This window comes from Urocampus carinirostris, unplaced genomic scaffold (assembly GCF_059441175.1).
Source record: "Urocampus carinirostris isolate Australia breed hairy pipefish unplaced genomic scaffold, RoL_Ucar_1.0 HiC_scaffold_21, whole genome shotgun sequence".
In the NCBI taxonomy this organism is placed as follows: Eukaryota; Metazoa; Chordata; class Actinopteri; order Syngnathiformes; family Syngnathidae; genus Urocampus; species Urocampus carinirostris.
In genome coordinates, this window is record NW_028283128.1 from 145,603 (window position 1) to 169,450 (window position 23,848).

General features: G+C 38.4%; 1 protein-coding gene across 10 annotated transcripts in view; it reads right to left on the reverse strand.

The window, feature by feature from the left end:
• Positions 1–15,734, reverse strand: part of LOC148345878 (rho guanine nucleotide exchange factor 18-like) — a 67,869-nt gene extending 52,135 nt beyond the window's left edge. For 3 of the 10 annotated variants that reach the window (XM_088325768.1, XM_088325767.1, XM_088325766.1), the window contains exons 1-6: positions 15,359–15,535; positions 5,074–5,271; positions 4,882–4,987; positions 2,530–2,670; positions 940–1,190; positions 722–847 (exon numbers count right to left, since the gene is read on the reverse strand). In XM_088325768.1, coding sequence (XP_088181894.1) covers positions 722–847; positions 940–1,190; positions 2,530–2,670; positions 4,882–4,972 — 609 coding nt within the window. In that variant the 5' untranslated portion in view covers positions 4,973–4,987; positions 5,074–5,271; positions 15,359–15,535. Of the gene's footprint in view, positions 1–721; positions 848–939; positions 1,191–2,529; positions 2,671–2,772; positions 2,822–4,881; positions 4,988–5,073; positions 5,272–15,210; positions 15,230–15,358; positions 15,562–15,644 lie in introns of those variants that run through there. The other 7 variants (XM_088325771.1, XM_088325769.1, XM_088325763.1 and 4 more) reach the window with 7 other exon arrangements.
• Between the last annotated feature and the right edge of the window lie 8,114 nt (positions 15,735–23,848).

Below are 23,848 nucleotides of genomic sequence, written 5' to 3' on the forward strand. Positions count from 1 at the left end.
CACCGCAGCCCTGGCGTGATTGATAGTGCAAGCAAAATTGAATTTTACTACTGATTCCAAGGAATCGTTTGACAGCGGAACAGATTCCAAATTAGAACCGGTTACCGATGCAAGCCCTCATCGTCATCATCATCAGTCATCATTAATCTCTCCCTACATCAGTTTTATTGTCACTATTCACTTTTCTGTCTATTAAAAGCTAAAATACATAAAAAATTATGTACTTACCTTCTGTGTTGTTTCATGACAATTGAATACGTGAAACAGTAAGAATCAGCTTCTAGAACTGGAGTCTCCAATGATGTGCCTCCGGGCACCAGGGTGGCGGCCCCTTAGGATAGCTGAGGTGTCTGACGAACTGTTTTGGAAATTTCTCTCTATTGCTGGGTCATTATGATTTTCTAGTCAACGATTTTTTTTTTAGTAGTTGACAGAGTATATTTAACCCTACTTCCAATAATTAATCTGCTTATAACATAGTTGCAACATAATAACAACAAGATAAGTTGTGATATTAGAAATGCATATAAAACTAAAAAAAGACCCATGATCCATTAATATGCCTGTCAGATATTTATTATCTTATATTGATTATATAAATATTATTATATTTATTAGTGAGTCAGAGCATTTACTATTTTTTGGTTTTGGCTCCTAATTTTCATTTTAGTGCATTCCTGATTATTTGATATAAAACCCGGAAATTATTTAGTTGTCTCACCCGTATGATGCTGTGGAATCTTTTGTTCGTCTGCATCTGTTCTTTATAGTAACTGACAGCCTCCGTGTGGTGACTGCAAAAATCGCCGTAGCTGTCCTTCATCTTCTCACCTGCGTCACCTGAAAACTGGAAGGTTTTATGGAGCAAATTAGAAACAAAAAAAACCAACAAAAAACAAAAAATAGAAACGTGTTTGTCTTTTCATGTCCTTTCTTTACTTGTGCAATCAATATGTCAGCTATGCTTTCCACTGTGTAGTTTCCCTTTGCAGGTGAAACAATGCTCTCTCGCCGGCGTTCTTTAAGGCAGGACAAAAAATGTGTGTGCATCTCCAGGATGTTTTCCAAGCGCGGGAAAAGACATTCCAGTCGGCTCAAGTCCATCTGAAGGTTTTCCCTCAACTCTTTGGTGTAAACACGAAGCATTATCTTCAGTGTTCGCACGTGGTGCATTTCCGTCTGCATCAGCTCTGTCAAAGAAATTGACATATGACAATCATTTTTTTCTAAATATTAGCTGTGCCAATAACACATTCTGTGTTGTTTACTAGGGCTGCACGATTTTAAGAAAAAACCTAATTGCGATTTTTTTTCAGACCAGTTTTGCAATTTCGATGCAATTTTCGATTTTAAAAGAAAGGTGCATTATCTGTGCTATTTTTATTTTTTTTATTTTCATAAGTACTTAAACCCTTGAATGCATGACAATGAGTGGAGTCGGTTATTAGTGGGGAAAAGTATAAAAACACTCATGGCATCATATCATACACGTTTTATGAGAAATAAAGTACCTCCTCCAAGCCCTCGCCATCTCTCATATCTCAGACCCCTCCATCCTCTCCATTAAATTTTATATTGCGGCCTTCCCCCCTATAAAACCTATACAGCTGATATGGTTATCAGCATGTAACCTCCCAGGCAATGACTTAGCACAGGGGTCGGGAACCTTTTTGACTCAAAGAGCCATAAAAGCAAAATATATAAATTTTATTTTCGGAAAAAGCCACACCATATATTATAAGACAAATTTACTAAATTGCTAAACCCGCGCCCCAGAAAAAATGCTTAGTCTTCAGCACATTTATTTTTCATAATTTGATAAAAATAAAATAAATTAAAAAAATAAAATAAAAAGAGAATAATGCCATGTCTGAACAGGATTAATAGCTCATGTTTTGAAAGAGATGGAGAAAATTTGCATGCAATCAAATTTGTCTCTGAGCCACAGTTACTCACAGAAAGAGCCATATATGGCTCGTGAGCCATAGGTTCTCGACCCCTGACTTAGCAGAAGAGCAGGCCCAACTAGGCTTTGCCTTTTCACAGCCAACTACCCCGCTTGAACCACAAACACGGCTCGCCATTCTTTGCAGGAGCTGTAAATCCCCACCATCATCATATACCTGAATCATCTCTCTTACCTCTTCCCGCGTCTTGGTTTAAGATTTCATGTGAATCTTACAGAGAATAAATTTAAGTTTACAGCGCCCTCTTCTGGGGAGCTTTGTTAGGTTTGCAGTCTATAAATCCTTGTAAAGAAACGGGGTGGTATGCAATTACACAATCGCACTACGTCACATGGCAATGTCGATTCGATTCTGGTTAAACATGAAGCTCTATTGTCTGCAGTCAGGCCATTTCACATTGACAAACAAGACAATGATTGAGAAATATTTGTTTTCAACACTGCTTCTCACTCTTCGGTTTTGAGTTAATCCAGAAGCTTGACTGTTATTGTAATGACCTAATAGCAGTATGTTTTGTATTGTTTGAGTCAGTTTTAAACAGAGTGCATTCAAACAGACAGACCATAAATGACATCCTGTCTCTTCACAGCCTCTTTTGAGTGTCTCTTAACAAACTGTGGGTCGACTGCCCAACTCCAGGACTCTGCTTCCAGGTCCTGCGCATCACACTCAAGATCAGCTCGCACTGCAGCATAGTGATCATCTGGGAAAAATGAGAAAAAAAATGAGTCTTCTTGTTGTTACATTTTCATGCAAGCAATAATCTGCCAGTGTTGCGATTATGAATGAGAACATATTAATCCACCTAAGTTTTCCAACTTGAATGGTTGTGTTCAGGACAGAGGTCAGGGAACCTTTTGGACCCAAAGAGCCATAAAAGAAAAAACAAAAAAATGTTTTTAAAAGAGCCACACCATTAATATTTTAAGTCAATATTCAACCAAACCAAGAAACCCACTCTCTAGCTAATTCTTCAGTTCCTTTTAATACACTGTGGGATGTTTGATGATTAAATAAAATCTATAAAATTATAATAATAATGCCACAGCCTGTGTCCCATATCAACATATATATAAACCACTTAAAATGTGTCTCCCTCCCGCAGTTGTGAGGCCTCTTTATAAGGTTTCTTAATTCCCTCATGTTGAGGTTTAGAGTTTTTCCTTGCCCGCATGTTGGTTTTAGATGAGGGGATGGTGTAATTGTGACCTGTGCAGTCCTGAGACATTTTGTGATTAATGGCCATACAAATAAATGTGACTTGACTAGACAGCCTCTTTAGAGTGTATAGGCTCATTATAATTATTTGTCCTAAATAATGATTTCAAAACAAGGTGCAAGCAAAGTTATTTTTGTAAAAATGTCAGAAAATACAGCAAACAAGGATACCAGTTTATCTAATTTTAGATTAGAAGGCTCTGTGCAAGAAAAAAAGTGTACACGCCCTCTTTATAGGTCCGCCCATTCCTACCACTCATCCAATCAAATTACCCCTGGTGCTTTGTTACGGCTTATAGGTAAGGAGTTGGTTTTCGGTCAAAGTTGGATCTGTAGCTTTTCGTCATAAAGTGTCTCAAAGATGAACATAGATTGTTGTAATGAGCTTCCAAAAAGATAACTTATTTAGTGTTTTACAGCCACATCAGAGTCTGTTAACTGTTGTTAATATTGTGTCCTAAATATGCTAGACCAAACCCTTTACGGTTCAATATTGTCTTGGCATCACATGTGCAGCAGTCGGCTCTACATTTAACAATATATGAATTAGTTGTACACGTTTCATTTTGTCCCTGAGGCCATATATAGTCAATGAAAAAGCCATATATGGCTTGCGAGCCATATGTACTTAACGAGAGAGCCATATATGGATCGCGGGCCATATGTACTTAATGAGAGAGCCATATATGGATCACGAGCCCTATGTATTGAACGAAAGAGCCATAAAAGGTTCGAGAGCCATATTTACTCAACGAAAGAGCCATATAAGGTTCGAGAGCCATATTTACTCAACGAAAGAGCCATATAAGGTTCAAGAGCCATATTTACTCAACGAAAGAGCCATATAAGGTTCGAGAGCCATATATACTCAATGAAAGAGCCACATATGGTCCGCGAGTCATATTTACTCAATGAAAGACCCATAGGTTCCCGATTAGACCTTTCATTTTGTGATTACTTGTGCTTGATACGCATTCAAGGTATCGGCTTGTCTATGCAAACACAGAGTGTCCCTTGTCTGGATAATTTTGTGTTGCAAATTCTGGAAAATATAGTCAGTACGGAATGAAACATACAGACTCCAGCTTACTCGCTAAAAGAGCCTCATGTGTATTGGTCGATTTCTTCAGGACATTTCCATTTTATTTTCTGTAAATAAGGTGAAAATCTACCTATAACTAGTGGATGCCAACAGTTTTATCTATCAATATATATAGGCTGTTTTTGGCTACCCACGTATAACCACATCTTGTGACCACAGGGGACACAGGGGCTCACTTTAGGGGCAAGCAAGCGCAGTACTTTGTTGAACTTGGTGAGAGTCACATGAATTAAATGCTCCTTTATATAATGTCAAAAGATAAATGCGTAAAAAAAACGTCTATTTGTCTCGTGACCTCGCCCTTGTCATCGGAATATTCGCAAACGGCATGTTTATGAGGTTATTCGTTTATCTCTAGTCATAAAACCAATTCATTTGGATTGCTCCAGAAATCCAATATTCTGCTTCCAATAGGATTATTGCCTGAATGTAAGCATTTAAAAGATGAGTCGTTACTCCAAACAGTCAGCAAATAGGCAAATCTAATCCCTTTTTCATAAAATGTGCCATAAAACGTATTTATTTTTCAAAAAAAAAAAAAAAAAAAGGTGAATGTTTTTCAGTCACACAATAAACGAAATAAAGTCAACAAACCTTCAACTATGATGGACTCAGTCATGGAGGGAACGAGGGAAACAGTGTCATCATTGTAGCGCTTTAATCGAAAAGTGTCAGTTTCATCCATCCCCCCGGGAGAGATCTGCGTACATAAAAAGAAGGTTTACAGTCTAAAAAAAGACCCCAATTAATATTCTGATGACAATAATAATAATCCAAGTACGGGACCCTGAGGTGTGGTGGCGCAGGCTGTGGCTGAGGTATGATGCGGGCAGTCCGGGAAATTTTTGTGTTACAGTGGCCTGGGTACTTGTTCCTCGAGGAAACACAGTAATACCAGGAGCTGCAGGAAAAGTTGTGTGGCCATTGAGGCTCTGTGATGAAGTTGTGCCCGACTGTTCCTGCTCTCGATGCCGGCTTTTATTGCTAGAGGCCAAATACACATAATACAAATGTTAGTAACGAAAGGTTTAGGAGATCATCAGGAAAGAAGTCAAAGACAACAAAGTTGTACCCACTGCTCATCAATGTTTGTTAAGACTTTGGGGATTTATTGCTGTGCATGCGTTAAATAATCTGTAGGGACTTCCTTAATTGTTTACTGTAGAACATTTAATATAAGGCTGCGTCAAATTGACCTGAGCCATCTCTCAGTTATGCATAATATCAGATGCAAACGACCGGGACATTGGACTATCAAGCCTCACCCTACCTTAATCTTACAGTTTTTTCTTCTCCCTCTTATTCAACCATGTGAGAAGTGGTGATAAATGAAAATAAATTGACTTATACTTGGGCAGCACGGCGGGGCAGTGGTTAGCGAGTGTGCGGCACAGTTCTGAGGTCATGGGTTCAAATCCAGCTACCAATCTTCCTGTGCAGAGTTTGCATGTTCTCCCCGTGCTTGCCTGGGTTTCCTCCGGGCACTCCGGTTTCCTCCCACATTCCAAAAACATGCATGTCAGGTTAATTGGCTGGTCCAAATTGTCCCTAGGTGTGAATGCGCGAGCAAATTGTCTGTCCCTGTGTGCCCTGCAACTGGCTGGCAACCAGTTCAGGGTGTTCCCTGCCCACTGCCCGAAGATGGCTGGGATGGGCTCCAGCACCCCCGCGACCCTACTGAGGATAAGCGGTGCAGATAATGGATGGATGGATGGATGAATTATACTCCCGGGCCACGCGACGGAGCGAGTTCGGCGGACACGGCGTCACCCTAATAAGGATAAGCGGTGTAGATAATGAGATGAGGTTTTTTTTGTTCTTTTTGAAGGGTCGTCGCTACTTCGCAGATTTTCAATTTTTGCGGGTGGTTTCGGTCCCCATTAACCGGGTCTAAAAAAAAATAATAATTAAAAAAAAAATTTAATTTTTTTTTTTTTGGAAGGTGCGCCGCTACTTCGCGGATTTTCAGTTATCGCGGGTGGTTTTAGTCCCCATTAACCGCGTTAAACGAGGTCTTACTGTACCTGGGATCTACTGTAGGGAAAAAAAATAATAACATTGTTCGTGAGCTGAAAAATAACGAAACAACGTAAATTTGGTACTTAGCTACACATTCTGAGTGTAGGTCAAACAAATCCACTCATTACTATAAAACCTTCGACTTCAGCTAGGTCATACCTCTGGATTCTTTGCAAATCAACTGAAATACTGAAAGCCTTTTATGATTTTAATTTTGCCGATGATGGATTAGAGCCAACGGTATAAATTTTCATGATATGGTAAAACGGTATATTTAAGTCTTCACATGTTGGACATTTTTCTTTATTGTAATTGTAGTACAGAAAAAAAGAAAAATAGATATTACAATATTATAATTTTCTGAGACAGTCCTGCATTTGTCCCAGGTTTTATGGACTGTATTGAAGCTAGAGAGTAAAAAAAGGATGAGGGGGGGAAAAAACTGAGAAAATGGACAATATATATCGATATATCCTGATTTAAACCATGTGATAATTTCTGAAATAACTGTTGAAATTCTTGATAGAAGATGCGTCCAAAGTTATTTCGGGAATGGGTGTCCTATAAGCAAGCCCGTGGCTTCCACCAGTCTTCCATTGTTTCTTTTCAGGTGATTTAATATAGTGATGTTATCATGCGACAAGCCTTAAAAGCGAATGTGAATGTGAAATAAAAAAAAAAAAACGTATGAAGCGTTTCTGGCCAATCTTAATGAAAAGTCAACACAAGACGGCTTCTGAATAAGTCTCAGCAGCAGTCATTACCTGAACTTTTATAAATTGCTCTTGTAATACTCAACCAGCATGCGTTGAATTTATAGATTATTCATTTAGTTTAGCTGAAAAAAACAAAACTAATATTAACATCAGTGTCTTTGGATCACAGACACCGGAGAAGTTTTAGTCCTTCTGAGTAGATTCAACAGCAACATGGAACACCCAGATTGAGAAAGTTAATATTGTTATTCCAGGAAGGTAGAGAAAATACTCGAGTCTCCAGTTAACTATAGCAACATTATCTTGAACAGAATCCCCACAACAGATAAACAATTTAAAAAGAAAAACAAAGATAAAGAGACCGTGGGAATTTAGAGGTAAGCTGTGCCACACAAAAAAACATTGAGACATAAATTTCAGCGTCACCCATGACAAGCCCAAAACGTAAACTAATTCACTTCAGGAAGATGAAGAGGACAGTACACAAATTACTACGACGGGAATTCCAGTTGCTCCAAGATTAGCAAAGCATAAGTGAGGACAGGCTGTTTTTTTCTTTTTGCTGATATCACAGCTCTTATCAGCACACAGACCACTAGTTTTTGCATACTTAGATGACCCACGCAGGAAGCTCAACTGGCTAAATAAAAAAATTGAAACAATAAATCTGTCACTTTTAAATATAAAAAGACCCATGTAGATGTGTTGGCTCATTTACTACGAAAAATTGCTTAAAGCCAACCAAAAAGTTAAATTGTATATTTGATTAACATGAAGGAAAAATTTGCTACAAAAGTAAAGTTTTTCAAGAAATGGCAACAAGAGGAAAAAAAGTTGACCATTGTCATCTTTACCTACTTAGGTGGGCTCAACAGCTCTCGACATAAGGAATCCCTTTTTATGAGCGAAACTTCACTGTGATGACATTTGAAAGATTTTTCTTTCTTTCATTTTCCTTTAATAAGGTAAATGAAACGTTCCAGGTCTGAAGGAAAAGCCGCAACAAAAACGGCATGCAAGTCCTAACTTATTAGCGTTTTTTTTCCAATTTAAAAGTAACGCACATAAATGTTTAGCATGTGCCAAAGTCCAAGTGAGACAGTAGACCGTGGGATATGGCGTCCCCGCCTTACACCTTTAAAGTCGCCAATATATGTTTTTCGGCCCCTTGTTACAGCATTTTCACAACTATGCGATATGTGTTGCATTAGGGCTACACAATAAACCGAAATCTAATCGTTATCACCGTAATGTAGTGCGATAAGCTAACTGCAAAACACAGTGGTTTTTTTCAGTGATTCATAGTTACAGTTTATATTCTAGTGATGGAGTGTTTGGCCAACAAGAATTGTCACATTTCATGGTTTTAACAGCGCCAGGCAATGAGAAGCAGGTTTTAATGGAGGTCACCATAAAGCAGGGGTCGGGAATCTTTTTGACTCAAAGAGCCATAAAAGCAAAAAATATTAATTTTATTTTGGGAAAGAGCCACACCATATATTATGAGACAAATTTACTAAATTGCTAAACCCGCGCCCCAGACAAAAGCTTAGTCTTCAGCACATTTATTTTTCATGATTTGATAAAAATTATGAAAAGAGAATAATGCCAGAGCCCCTGTCCCAAAATCAACAAACATACCACTTTAAACTTGTCTCTTTCTTGCAATTACTCAAGATCGGTTAAACTCCTTTTGACCCTTTTTTTCATACATATTGGTTTCAAAACCAGATGCAAGCAGTTATTGTGTAAAAACGTCACAACATTCTGCAAATAGGGAGCCTGATGAGCTCACTTTTGGCGCAGACGGCGTAGGGCGAGAGATAGGAGGGAGTGCTTGCACTTTTTGCATAGCTCCACCCATCCCTCCCACTCACCCAATCAAATGACTAAGTTCTCTTCCGGTGTTTTGGCGTATTTACAGTTCTGTGGATTCATCATAAGCTATCTGAACACTGAACACAGATTGTATAGTGAACTTTTATATAAAGGATTCTTTAGCGTTGTACAGCCAAAACGAGGTTTTTCCCCCCCTTTTTTTGTGTGACACCTTGACTGTAAATTGTAGTGAAAAACGTGCCCTATATATACTGCGAAGTAATACCATATTATTTAGCTTTGGTTTGGCTTTGCGTGAACCTGAACAGGATAGACAACTCAACTTTTGAACAAGATGGAGAAATTTTGCATGCAATCAAATTTGTCTCTGAGCCACAGATACTCATAGAAAGAGCCATATATGGCTCGCAAGCCATAGGTTCCCGACCCCTGCCATAAAGTGAGGCAAAGTTTGCAAGACATGTTTGCACGACTTGCTGGTGTAAGCTGCCAGTCAGTCAAACAGCCCTGGCATAAATGGCCACCAAAACAAAAACCACAGCTCGTAGCTTTAGAGGCTCGTTACATTGAAAATAAATTCATTTAATTAAATTGGACGCTGAGGAAAGACAGAAAAGCGCAAAGAAAAGCTGATAACCAGTAGGTGCTGCCTGGGTTTGTATTGCGTCCGGGAATTGGCGACCGTGGCTAGTCACCAACAGACGACTTGGAGCTACTACTCGTGGAAACCCACTACCTTTGTGACTCTGGTATTTTAATTATCACAAAGACCTTGCAGAAGTCACTGTTACCAGTTCTAGCGTGTAGGTAGCTAACCATCCGCTCACTAAATCTCTTTCTTACACTGAAAGGAGAAGCCCTCCAATTTTGTTGTCCTTTTGTATACTGACAATAAAGACAATTTATTTAATTGCAATTCTGTTTTTATTTGTGGATCAATAGTTGTTATTTTATTACAGTCGTATACTCTCAGTCTCTAAGGACGTCATCTTGAGGTAAGTTTGCATGTCGCTATGTTTAAGTTCTCCCTAAAAACAAAATGAGCACAGAAATGCACTTTTCTTTTGAAATTGAAAATCCCATCAAAATTGCAATACAGGTCTGAAAAAAAAAATCGCAAGTAGGTTTTTGTCCAAAATCGTGCAGCTCTAAACAAGTCGCCGATACAATACCTCTATTATATTGTATTTATTTACGATTGGTGCAAAGGCTTGCAGTGATGTTAAAGGAACAAAAACCTGATAACTCGAGGAACGAGTACCCAGGCCACTCTAACACTAAACTTTACCGGACTGCCTGCATCACACCTCAACCATAGCCTACACCGCCACAGAAGCTAAGGGTCCCGTGCTTGGAATATTTTTATTGTGATCAGAATATTAACAGATAAGAAAAGTGAGGAATCAGACCGGAACTACACGACAGGAGTTGGTCAATGACATGAAGGGAGCTGGGCCCTCCGTTTCCAAGGTTACTGTAGATAATACACTAAGATGTCATGATTTGAAATCATGGATGGCATGAAAAGTTCCCCTCCTTAAACCAGCACATCTCAAGGCTCCTGGTACCTTAAGTCATGTGAGAACGTTTTGCGGTCAGATGAGACCAAAATAGAACTTTTCGGTAATGATTCAACTAAGTGTGTTTGGGGGGAGAAGAATGAATAGTACAATCCGAAGAATACCACCCCTACTGCGATGCATGGAGGTGGTAGCATCATGCTTCGGGGGTGTTTTACTGCACATGGGACAGGACGAGTGCACGGCAATAAAGAGAGAATGACTGGGGCCGTCTATCGTGAGATGTTGGGGGACAACCTCCTTCCCTCAGTCAGAGCATTGAACATGGGTCGTGGCTGGGTCTTCCAACACGACAACGACCCGAAGCACACAGCCAGGAAAACTAAGGAGTAAGAAGCATAGCAAGGTTTTAGGATGGCTAAGCCAGTCTCCAGGCCTGAACCCAATCGAAAATCTTTGGAGGGAACTCAAACGCCGTGTTTCTCAGCGACAGCCCAGAAACCTGACTGATCTCAAGAAGATCATTCCTGCAAAGTATGCAAACCTGGTGAAAGACTACAGGAAAACGTTTGACATTCATTTTACTGACTGTTGAAATACTTATTTGTAGCTATATAACACAAATAAAGCGGAGTCCCCCCACAGAACCAAGTTAAAAATTACAAATACATCTCTCTGAGTTAAAAACTTTATGCTAACTCATAATGCTAACAACTCAGCGCTACCGGTTCTCTACCAACATCTGCCAGATCAATCACAACTCTTACAATTGCCACGGGAATTGTTTAGTTACTATATCTATCTTCTGACAAAAAAGTTTGTCGGGTAACTCCTCCCAGAGCTTTTGGACTAGCCCAACGATTCATATACCCAAAATTCCGGCCCGGGACTCTTGAGCGACAATATGGATAAGCGATACGGCGGGGCCCCGGAGACCAAAAAGAGTCCCCATCCGGACTAATGTATTTTGAGAATCTCCCATCCGGAATACATTGGCCCATTCAATTCAATGGGTAGCCTTGGAAACGAGGGCTTTGCCAGAGGTAGTAATCAGGGACTGTCCAGGGTGGCTTGAGGGGGCCCGACCTACATTACCTTTAACCATGGGTAAATGATGAATTCCAAAGTATTCGCGCAAGCAAGCTGTAACACTGTCGGCAAAGGGTTGGTCTGGCACAGCCAGCCCAAGTATTAGCGCAAACTAGCTGTAAACACTGTCGGCAATGCTAACTTATTCATAGTAAAAAATTTTGGTAATGGCTATATTTTAACAACTTAATATTTACAAATTATGCTAATGGACTCATGTTAATGAGTTATGCTAACGGGTACATGCTAAAAAGTGATGCTAACGGCTAAATGCTAACTTCTTCATGCTAAAATTTTTTGGTAATGGCAATATTTTGAAGACTTCATATTTACAAAGTATGCTAACGGATACATGTTGATGAGTTATGATAATGGGTACATGCTAAAAGGTGATGCTAACGGCTAAATGCTAACATATTCATGCTAAAATTTTTTGGCAATGGCTATATTCTAACGACTTCATATTTACAAATTATGCTAATGGACTCATGTTGATGAGTTATGCTAATTGGTACATGCTAAAAAGTGATGCTAACGGCTAAATGCTAACGTCTTCATGCAAAAAAGTTTTGGTAATGGAAATATTGTAACGACTTCATATTTACAAATTATGCTAGTGGACTCATGTTGATGAGTTATGCTAACGGATACATGCTAAAAAGTGATGCTAAGGGCTAATTGCTAACTTTTTCATGCTGAAAAATTATTCTAATGCTAACATGCTAACGACTCAGCAAATTGAATGGGCTAAATGCAGTCCGGATGGGCCAATTCAAATAGAATGGCTCATTCCTTTCGAACATGTACATTTTAAATTTTGTAATGTGTAATAACAGTGATATTACTATGTTTTTACCAAGAATGTGATTTTTAGACCTCCACAAGGCATATCCTTGTTGCTAACGGTTGTGGGCCGATCTCAAATGAACTTGCCAGTACCGGGGGTGTGTGGGGGGGGCGAAGAAATTACAAATACATTTCCTGAGTTAAAAACTTTACTCATAATGCTAACAACCAGGGTTATATATACATCCCGGGATCATCTTCCAGATCAATCACAATTACAATTGTCTAGTTTCTTTTAGTGTTTCTGAATGCCTATATGTTGCACTTTTGAATCACCTTGCCATTGTTTCATGTTTGTGATCTGAGTTTTTTCTACAGAATGAAATGTCTGAGTGAGGGCTTTCCTGAAACTGGTGATTTCCTACAATTTGCTAGGGGTTGTATATTGGAAGTATGTTGCTCCTAATGTCATTTCACTGTTGTTATGATGCACCTGTAACTTTAGCCCAGTCTACAAGCACTACCATATAAATATTTGCCTATCCATGATAATATTCTTTTTTCCCCTTACAGTATTTTATTGCATGTTATCCTGGAGTACCACTTCCAATCTCATTATAAACACTGTATACTACAAGTTTTAATCAATGATGACAAGTGCAATTTTAGTCCAACCTAAATACAAATTGATTGACTACGGTTAAACTGCCAACAAATATAATCAAATATATTTCTAAATTGTTAGTTATAGAGAAATATGTGAAGTAATTCATTACAAGCTGATTTAGTATCAATATAAAGGAAAACGGCAACAAACACCTATTGATCTTCAAGCTGATAAAGTTGCCAAGAACACTAATGACACAAAAATGACTAAGGAATACTTTGACAAAAGCAACTCCAACAGTAACTTTGTTGACACGAGTCCAGATTAAATATAAAAAAATATGTTTGCTGCAAAAATTGAATTGCTTTTGAGATAGCTAGTTTGCTTGCAATAAAATACTAAACAAGAATAGAGTACTAGTGTTATTGGTTACTGGGAGCAGTAACTGTCAAGATTTGGGTATTGGTAGGAATGTCATGAATATGACATATTCATCGAATTGTGAATATTTCCCATATTTGCGAATAGTTTTCAAATTCCCGATTAGTCTTTTTTTCTCTCCACCTTTTGTTACCACCCTTGAATGAAATGAATACTGTAGACATTAACGTGCAGCGACGCACACATGGAAGTAGACAACACTGGTTCTCTGTGTGTGGTTTTCACTACCCGGTCTGTTTTTAACATCACTTCAGTATTTTGGACACATTTTTTATTTACACCGAACAACAGCACTAATCCCTGAAATACCGAAGAAGTGGTCTGTTGTTTTAATAAAAGGAACAGAAAGTTGAGTTAATAATGATTTCTTGACTATTAATTAAATTTCTCTTCTTTATTAAGGTGTCCAATGATATCTATTAGTATCATGGTTGGTTGGTTCCCTCAACCCTAAGGTCGTAGTAAGGACACCATTAACTGCGGTGTGTCTTTGGCAAGCACAGCCTGGTAGAGCCCACGCAGAAGGGGAAAAATTGCCAACATATCGGTCACTTTTGACAATTTGCGTGACAATTAATCATATCCAGAAATTCTTAATCATAACAGTAAGTATCGGTATCATAAGTATCGGTCTGTCAAATGTTTGTGTCAAACATGCTCACCGCAAACCTGTCATCTTGGCAAAGAGCGGGACAGCCTAACAACAGTAGCTGAAAGACGAGCACTGAAAAAGCTGAGGTCAATCATGGACAATCCATCGCATCCACTACACAGCATTATCTCCAGACAGAAGAGCAGTTTCAGCGACAGACTGCTGCCACTGTCTTGTACTACGGACAGACTGAAGAGATCTTTTCTTCCTCATGCCATGAGGCTCTTTAACTCCACCCGGCAGAGTAAAGGCCCACATTAAACCACACCACCTACATTGGATATTACCGAATCTTACTGCAATATGTATTCTGTGTAGCACTATTTAGTTACTCTATATAACACGCTACAGTGGGCATTTGCACGTCACACTGGGTATTTGTATATTGTATTCTTTTGGCTTTATTATTGTACTGTTCTCAGCTCAGGGATGCTGCTGGAAATGTGAATTTCCCTTCGGGGATGAATAATGTATCTATCTATCTATCTATCTTATACGTTTCAAATTGTGTACACTGTAAAGCCATTTTTGTACGGATTTTATTAACTCTTGCCTTGCCCATTTGAGCTCTAATTTGGATCATCTCGGTGACTGGTAACAATGGTAAATGATCTGCATTTATATAGCGCTTTTCACGGAGGAACCTGCAGACGACAACATCATTATAGATTGCTCAAACTGTTCGTGATATTCTGCGTGTTAGAAAGATTTATAATCACTTAATAAGGGAAGCAATTGGATGAGGTTGACTGGTGTGTCAGATTTTTCCCCCATTTTAAAAGTAAACACTGATTATGTAAACAAATTAGAAAGTAATGTTCTTTAATTTAGATTCATGTAAAATATAAGGTGTGTATTTATGAATACAATTTGATTGTGTAAGTTTGAATTACCAACAAATATCATCAATTATGATTAGCATATTGATATTTCTATAGACAGACATGCACTAAGGAATTGCAAGGAGCTTTAGTATAAAAATAAAAGCAAGCTAACAAAGCTGCCGAGAACGCAAACACTAAAAGTTGAAACAAAAACGACAACAAGGGAGATTTGTCGAAAGTATACTCACTCGTGAGGTTATTAAGAGTAATCAGACAATTTAATTTTTAATGTAATAACTTTGCTTTATAATTTAATTTACTCTCTGGAACGCGAAATAGCTGGCAACAAGTTGCTATCGCTAGCTAGCATTGCCGACAAGAAAACGACGAACAGTGTTTTTTTTTTATTTTTTTCAACTTGAACAGTCACCTTAGTACGAACACAACGCGGACTTAAAAGTTAAAATAAAATAAATAAAACAAAGTTCCAACTGAATGGGAAGCGGTCATCAAAGCCTATTGAAAGAAAAACAAGAGGAAGGATCCACCTGATCCTTTTTACGGCGGCCGCTTCTTACCGTTACGAACACGGAGACTCCGGTACGGTTCTGTCGGTTTCCTCCGAAACGACACCAGAGGCGTGTTCAGGAGAGTAATCAGACATGTAGTCGCTTGTTAATCGCTTGCCGCGCACTGCTGAACGGTTGTAATCGCTCACTGTGATTGCCTTACTGATCCAAAATGGCCGACGACAGTACAATGGATTTCGTTCTACAGCTTGCTTTGAGCGAGTTGGCTGATATGAGCGACAGTTCGCATATTGACACAGTTAAGGTTATCCTAAACGCAGTGGAAGGGTCATACCTGTCTTGCATTGTTCACAAACATTACCAGGCAATGTAAGACGATAAATTATATCGCCAACAGCACTCGTCAGGGTGAGATCCTCCATGTACAGCACTGTCGACGCCATGTTGGAAATCAAAGTAAGCGGTCTTTCTCCCGTGATTACTCGGGCACGCGAGCGCTCAATAATCATTGGCCGTTCAGAAGCTAGCGATAGCTAGCGATAGCAATCGCTCACTCTCCTGAACACGCCTCAGTTGGTAGATTGAATACCCGTATTTTTGGACCAATTTGTGTTTTGGTGGTATGTTGTTGCGCTTCGGAGGTTCTGCCCCCTTCGGCACAGACAACTGGGCAAAAACGATTAAATTCCACAGGCAGGTTCAGGACCCGAACCGCAAGTCCGCTCCAGTTAAAGGGACATTACGCTACCTTTTTTTTCCCTCCGCCAAAACCTCTCAGAAATGAAATAAACGAACGAACAATGAGACAAACAAATAAAAAAAATCAACTGGAAACAATTTTTTGAAAACTAAATTTAATTGTTGTAGATTTATCGTATTTTAATAAGTTACAATTTATTTTTCAGTTGATTTCTAAGGAAAGCCAAAAGTGCCACAAAGTAAATATAATAATGTTTAAAGAATTTAAGTATCCCTAAAAAAACAATAACAAAAATACAAAACAAAACAAAAAAACATTTCATTTTTATGTTTCTTTTTAAAAGGTGAAAAAAATGATATAATTTAAACTTATTGTTTCAAATGTTCATTTGTCCTTTTGGAAGGCCAAGAGGGAAAAAATAAAATGACGTTTAATTAGATATCAATTTTACTAAAACAAGCAACTATGTAATGCTCTCACACTTCCTTGCTTCAAGTAAAACAAAGTTTGAAAAGAATGCATGTAAAAAATGAAACATGTTTTGGGATATATCATGTCAAAAGTTTACTTGTATGTTATGGAATCTAGAGAGGGACAAAATTATATAAATGATATGATTTGGGCTAACTTGTGTTCTACCGAAGCCCAAGAATGCCAAAATAAAATGACATTTAAATAAATGTTACTAAAACCTGGCAATCATGTAATGCTTTGGGGCGGCAGTAGCTCAGGAGGTACAGCGCTCGTGTTGGGATCAAGGGATCCCAGTTCGAATCCCGGCTTGTCCGTGTTACATGTCGAAGTGTCCTTGGGTAAGACACTGAACCCCTAACATCCCCAATAAGCAGGTTAGTGTCTTACATGGCTGCAATACAAGGCCGCTATTGGGAAATGTGAAGCACACTGTAAAGCGCTTTGGGAAGTCATTGACTTGAAAAGCGCTACAGTATATAAATGCAGATTATTTCAGATCATTTCATTTGCTTTCATCCCAAGTTTCAATTTTTTAAAAGTTTTAAATAAAATATTGAAAAAAGATTTATCTCAGTATTTATCATGTCAAAAGTTTACTTGTATGTTATGGAAGCCCGAGAGGGATAAAATGATTATAATATATATATATATATATATATATATATATATATATATATATATATATATATATAATTATTTTATCCCCAATGAACAATATATATGCTGTTTTGCGAAAAGTTTGAGCACCCAGATTTGTGTCATTCGCAATCGAAACATCTCAATGAGCCCGCTAGTCATTAATCAACAGATGGTTCCCTCTGAGACCCCGTTTTTCTCTTGTGATTGGTTACTGCGCATTTTTTGGAGATTCCGTGTTGTAGACTTTAAATTTGTTGAGCATAAAAAGTTGAAATTGTTTTGTATTTTATCTTTGATGTAGATTTATAAATATAGTAATTCTATTTTCTTATGTTTTTCAGTGTTAATGTGTTTATACAAAAATTTAAAAACATCTCTCTTTTTCCTTTTGTTATCGTATTTTTTTTTCATTTACCCCCCTTTTTTAAGTCATTCCGTGCATATGTATTGTTAGATTTTGAATATTAAAAATGTATCGTTCACCAAATTGTTCAAATTAGTTATCTGACTCCATTAACCAAACAAAACCAAATAAGCGAAAAAGACAACGGCCAGGGGGGCACTTCAGCTGTTTGGAGGTACTTTGGAAATGGTTGAGTCCCATAAAAAGAAAAAAACAAGCGACAGTTTCAATTGCAAACTTCGGCAAAGCGACAAATTTTAGGGCAGAAGATTTCAAACTCTTTGACATACAAAAACTTATTTTAGAAGTTCAGAAATTGTTACTTTTCTTGGTAACTAGAGTAATTCAGTTACTAAGTCAGTTACTCTTTCGAAGAAGTAGTGAGTAACTATAATTACTTTTTTCAAGTAACGTGCCCAACACTGGTGGTGACCCATGTGTCAGAAATGGTCAGATGTCAGACTGGCTGCCCTGTATTTTGATCAAGAGACATTTTTTTATAGTGAAAGGGTGCCTCAAAATTGGTGATCGGATCTCATCAGTGACCGTGTGCATCTGTGACGACACGCAAGGGCATTACAGACGCTGCCCGACTTATGAACAAGTTAGTTCCCGGATGATGGTTCATAAGTTGAATACGCTCGCAACACAGTAAACGGGTCTGTTAAAAAAAACATACCGTACTTGTAAAAATCACGGTAAACCGTCCTCATCTTCCTCCTTAGAACTGAAGCCATCAAAGTCGTCTTCCTCAGTGTCGGAAGGAAACTTTGTCATATAGACGTCGTCCCACGCTCCCGCAGCCGGTGTTATGCCAAGAAATGCCGAGAATTGCATCCCCTGTCGCGGGAGCGCACACACGTCACTCCCGCTACTACAACCACTTTTACGTACCTTGTTTTATCTCACTTTTATATCTGTTGATGATTTCAGCAAAATAAGCTTTATGGGAGAGGGCATAACAGTTTAAATACGAGCGATTTGAGTCGAAAAAGCCAAAATAAACACGTTACATGCTCAAAAGTGGTATATATACGGTGTGCATTACTGTTCGATTACATTCACAATAAATACAAGACAGAATGGTTTAAGTTGTATTACATTCCCAACAAATGCAAGACGAAGTGGTCTTGGATATATTTTCGCCATTACATTCCCGAAAAGTGATATAAAAGTGAGATAAAACGAGGTAAAAGTGGTTGTAGTAGCGGGAGTGACGTGTGCGCGCTCCAGCGACAGGGGATGCAATTCTCTGCATTTCTCGGCATTACACCGGCTTTTCGGAACCCGTTGGTGACGGTGGATTTTTTGATGCTGCCCCACGCTGTCAGGATCCACTGGCAGACTTGTGAAAAAGTTGCCTTTCGCATGCGGCCAGTTTTAGTGAAGTTGCAGTCTTCCTTGGCGCATATATTCCACCGGTCTAAATCTTACCTTTTGTACTCGAGCGCCGCTGGCGGCCATTAGAAAAATTACATAAATTGGCCGAATCACTGAATAAGCCGCAGGGTTGAAAGTTTGGGGGAAAAGTAGCGGCTTATAGTCCGGAATTTACGGTAGTTCCAAAATATGTGGAATTGTAGTTTCAGGTCGGGTTACATACAGTACAGAAGAATGTCACCTGCGTACAAGGAAAACTTTTTGCAAGTATGTTCTGTGTTATAGCCATGTATGGCAGGGTCTTCTCTAATTGTTTGTGAGAGGGGCTCCAGAGCTAAAGCAAACAACAAAGGGCTCAATACACATCCCTGTTTGCAATCCCTACCTAGTAAAAACCATAAAAAACCTAGTAACCATAAATTTGCGGGCTTAAACGATGTGTAACGGGAGCTACCCCGACCTGCCTCTTCTCAGCTCACTTGTCCAACCGGAAACCCAAACGGACAGTATAATAAAATAACAATCTGCAGGAAACAATATAAAGTGAGTTTAATAAACTAAATTTAACTCTCACAGTCTGAGACAACTGGTCAAGTGGACAGCCTGCTGTTCACCACAAAAATCAATTGTAAGACAATATAGATTTCACAATCTGTAGTCAGACATCTGCTCAAGTAGACATATGCTACTGTACTTCAAGTATTATCACGCAACAGAAGGAAACAGATCATAAATAAAGTGTGTTTAACACTTCAGCGTAAAATCAATCAATCAATCTCTCACAACATGAGACGACTAGACAAGTAAAAATAAGTAACTGCACCTCAACTATTTTGTGCACAACAAAAGTCAACAGTACGACAATATAAAGTGACTATCCAATCCCCTTTCTACCTCTCTCACTCCCTCCGCTCCCTATCAATTTCTATCCCCTCCCCTCTCCATCTCTCTCCCTCTGTCTATGATACCTGACAAAAATCTTTCTCAGTGAGGAAAGAGCAGCACTTTTGGAAAAAAATAGGGTTTAAAGATGCAGGAACTACTGAAAAAGAACTACAGTGGGACCTCGCTACTTCGAGCTTTGACGTTCGCGGATTCAGAGCTTTGCGGGCCTAAAAAAAAAATAAAATAAAAAAAATAATTATCTATTTATTTATATATATACTTTTTAAAGCATTTTTAAGGGGTGTCGCTACTTCGTGGTTCCACGTTCGCGGGTTTAGAGCTTCACAGGTCTAAAAAATAATAATATAGAATAAAATAATTTTATAAATAAAGTTCTCCCCGTGCTTGCGTGGGTTTCCTCCGGGCACTCCGGTTTCCTCCCACGTTCCAAAAACATGCATTTCAGGTGAATTGGCCGGTCCAAATTGTCCCTAGGTGTGAATGAGCGAATGAGTTGTCTGTCCCTGTGTGCCCTGCGATTGGCTGGCAACCAGTTCAGGGTGTCCCCTGCCCACTGCCCGGAGATGGCTGGGATGGGCTCCAGCCCCCCCGCGACCCTGATGAGGATAAGCGGTACGGCTGATGAGATGAGATGAGATGAGAATTTTTTTTTTTTTAAGGTGCGCAGCTACTTTGCAGATTTTCACTTATTGCGGGTGGTTTTGGTCCCCATTAACCGCGATAACCGAGGTCCCACTGTATACACTGGTTCTCCCAAATTAGATGTTAAGTATTCAGTGTTCTCGTTTGCCCGCGTCCTCGACGCATCATTTTTGCTGGGGACGCATAGTGTTGAATCAACGTGCGTCCCCGGGACGCAACTTTTTTGACACAAAATTGACATTATTACCCGATTACTTTTTTTTTTAACAAAGATTTATCGCACTCCAAACTTTTCGTCAGGCAGATCCGCCATTGTTGTTTTGGTCTCGCGGTTCGAGATTTCGTCTGCAAGCCGATCTCGGCAAACGAGATTTCGTTGCTTCCAGATTACGTCATTGTTGTGGTGCTTGTCGTTGAGTGAAGGTTAAGTATGCCTCCGAAAAAACAGTATTATTTAACAATCAACACAAAATTGGTCATTCATCAGTGTCAGTATAAGTCAAAACATAATGCAGAGAGTGATAACAACGGCAATAATTCCGGCAAGGAAAGCACGTGTGTTGAAGCGAACGATTCGACGAAAGAAAATAAACAAAAGAATACTTCTAGCAAGAAAATTACTTTTCTGCCAAAATGGACTCAATTATATTCCTGGTTACGCTATGAGGATGATAATAGAGGCTACATGTTCTGTGTTGTGCGTACCCAGCGTGACAAAAAAACTGGATTGCATAAATAATTTCACAATACTAACTTTCAGAAGAGCACATTTGATCGGCACCACGACAATGAAAACCACAAATTAGCTATGGAAATTCCGTTGCTGCAATTGGACCTTAAGAACGCATTACAACTGTGGCGGGACAGCAAACCACGAAGAATATATGAACTGAAAACCTGAAGTCATAACTGCCTTGTATTACCAATCAACTGTGATGATTAAAACTGCATGAATATATAGACTAATATTTCAGCAATATTATTTTGTATAATGTACAATATTTTTGTGAACTTAAAACTCTTGAAGTGATAACTGATTTGTATTACAAATTAACTGTGATGATTAAATTTGAATGAAAATATAGATTCATATTTCAGCAAGATTATTTTGTATAATGTACAATATTGTGAACTGAAAAATCTGAAGTGATAACCGCTTCGTATTACCAATTAACTGTCATGAATAAAACTGAATGAAAATATAGATTAATATAATTATTTCAGCAATATTATCTTGTATAATGTACAATATTGTTGTGAACTGAAAACTCTTGAAGTGATAACTGATTTGTATTATCAATAAACGGTGGTGATTAAAACGGAATGAATATATAGATTTACATTATATATTTGTCGCCGATTTACAATTTCAATATGAGACTAAATTTTGGGGACCCATAGATATTTGTTGGGACCCATAGATTTTTAAACATGCGAGTCCCCGGGACCCATCACTTTTCAGAGGTAAAATGAACACTGTGTATTGCTAATTTAATAGCGCTCTTACCCGTGATATTACGGTAGGATGTTCTCCATTGTGTACACAACAGAACACATTGCTTTGTTTAATTTTTAGATGGCTCTCGTGTAAGGTAAAAATGATAGCCGTGTTCACGTTAGCGTATTGTGCGTGAATAAATATGTTGAAAGGCCAACCGAGAATGCCCTGCTTTTCTTTCTTACGCATAAGAAGAATGCACACGCTGACATAGCTTTAACATGAAACAACCAGCTGATTTGTACTTGACCATCAGTAATGATGACGTTGTGGAAGAGGCTGTAGAGAAATTGGTCTAAATCATATTTATATAATTCAGAATCTAGTTCGGTGGTTACCAATTTGGTCAGCAGGTAAATTCTTACTGTTTCCAACACAAATAGTCTCATATTATGCCTTGCATTTATCATGAAGTACGAAATACTCAAAACATATTTTAATTTTAGCTTTAAATGGTCGTTTTTCTATTACTGTAATTGATATAGGTAATGATTGATCAGTCCAGAAGGAAAATAGTAGACACAAATAAATAATGCAAGTGGTTTGATACTAACTAACTATGTTTATTTATATGACAAGGAAAGTTGTATCAAACGAAAGAATAAAGGACATTGTTGACAAGAGAAAGTCACATTTGTCATTAACAAAGGAGAAACTGTGGGGGGTAATAGGAGTCTTCAGTCAGGGAATATCTTTACATCTTTGAACGCTGTTTGGTAACAGCGTTATTTATAACGGCGTCATTCCTAACACTGGCAATGATAAAGCACATCAAACATGGTAATTGAGACAGAAGTTTAATGTATAATACACTTCTGTTAGCCATCTAATTACACTAAAAAATAACTAGCATTGTTCCAATGCAGATTCTGTACTATTTTAAGGTATCGTATCGGCGAGTAAAAAGATCAAATGAAAGATATGGGTTTTAAATTTAGTTTAGTGTAACACTCATATCGTAATGTGGTGATTTACAGTATTTCATATCAATACCACTGCTTTTGTGATTGCTGGGTATTTTTTGACCCCTAGATGTAGCTGTATTAGGTAGTACAACCGAAAACAAGTGCTTCAAAGCACAAGGAAAAACAGAAACTACACAGACTCAAAGTGACTAAGCTACACATTTTTTCTTATCCTATTTTGCCCAGACATTAACAAGTTTTTTGTTTAGCCATAAGATGAGGGACAATCATAGATTCCTCTAGGTGAGCCTCATGTTGTTTAAAATATATACAAATTACTTGATCAAGTGGGCGTAGGCCTAGTTAACTGGCTTAACCGCTGACACACTCAATGTGTCAAATTGCAAAGATTAAGTGGCCAAATAAACATTGTATAGAATAGAATATACCTTTATTGTCATTGTTACAAAATGGGTTAACATATTGTGACAACGAAATTGGACATGACACTCCAGTGTCACACTCTCACAGTGAGGTAAAAAAAAACAAGAAGATAATCGGACGAGACGCAGGATATTAAAAAAATCACTGGACTTTCTTGTAAACAAATTAAATGACTTTTATAAAAAAATATATGATACTTGATCTGTTGATGAAGGGGAAAGAGCTGAGGATGCGTGCTGTGGAAAGAGACGGAAAAATAACCGAGCTCGACCTGGAGCAGTATTTAAGAATGAATTATTTCATTGTGACTGGGCTGAAGATCAAACCCCGCTCGTATGCAAAAGGCAGCAGCTACCAGCCTCTGCAACGAGGTGAACCACAGCGAGTTGGCGGCAAAGTGCGGAAGAACTGGTGGTGGCGTTCCTAACAGCTAAAAACATCGAACTGAACATTGACACGATTTAAGATTGTCACCTCTTCCATTGAGACTGAACAATATCAGAGCTAGATTCTTAAAGAAACAAAATAAAATACAGAACATGTCAAA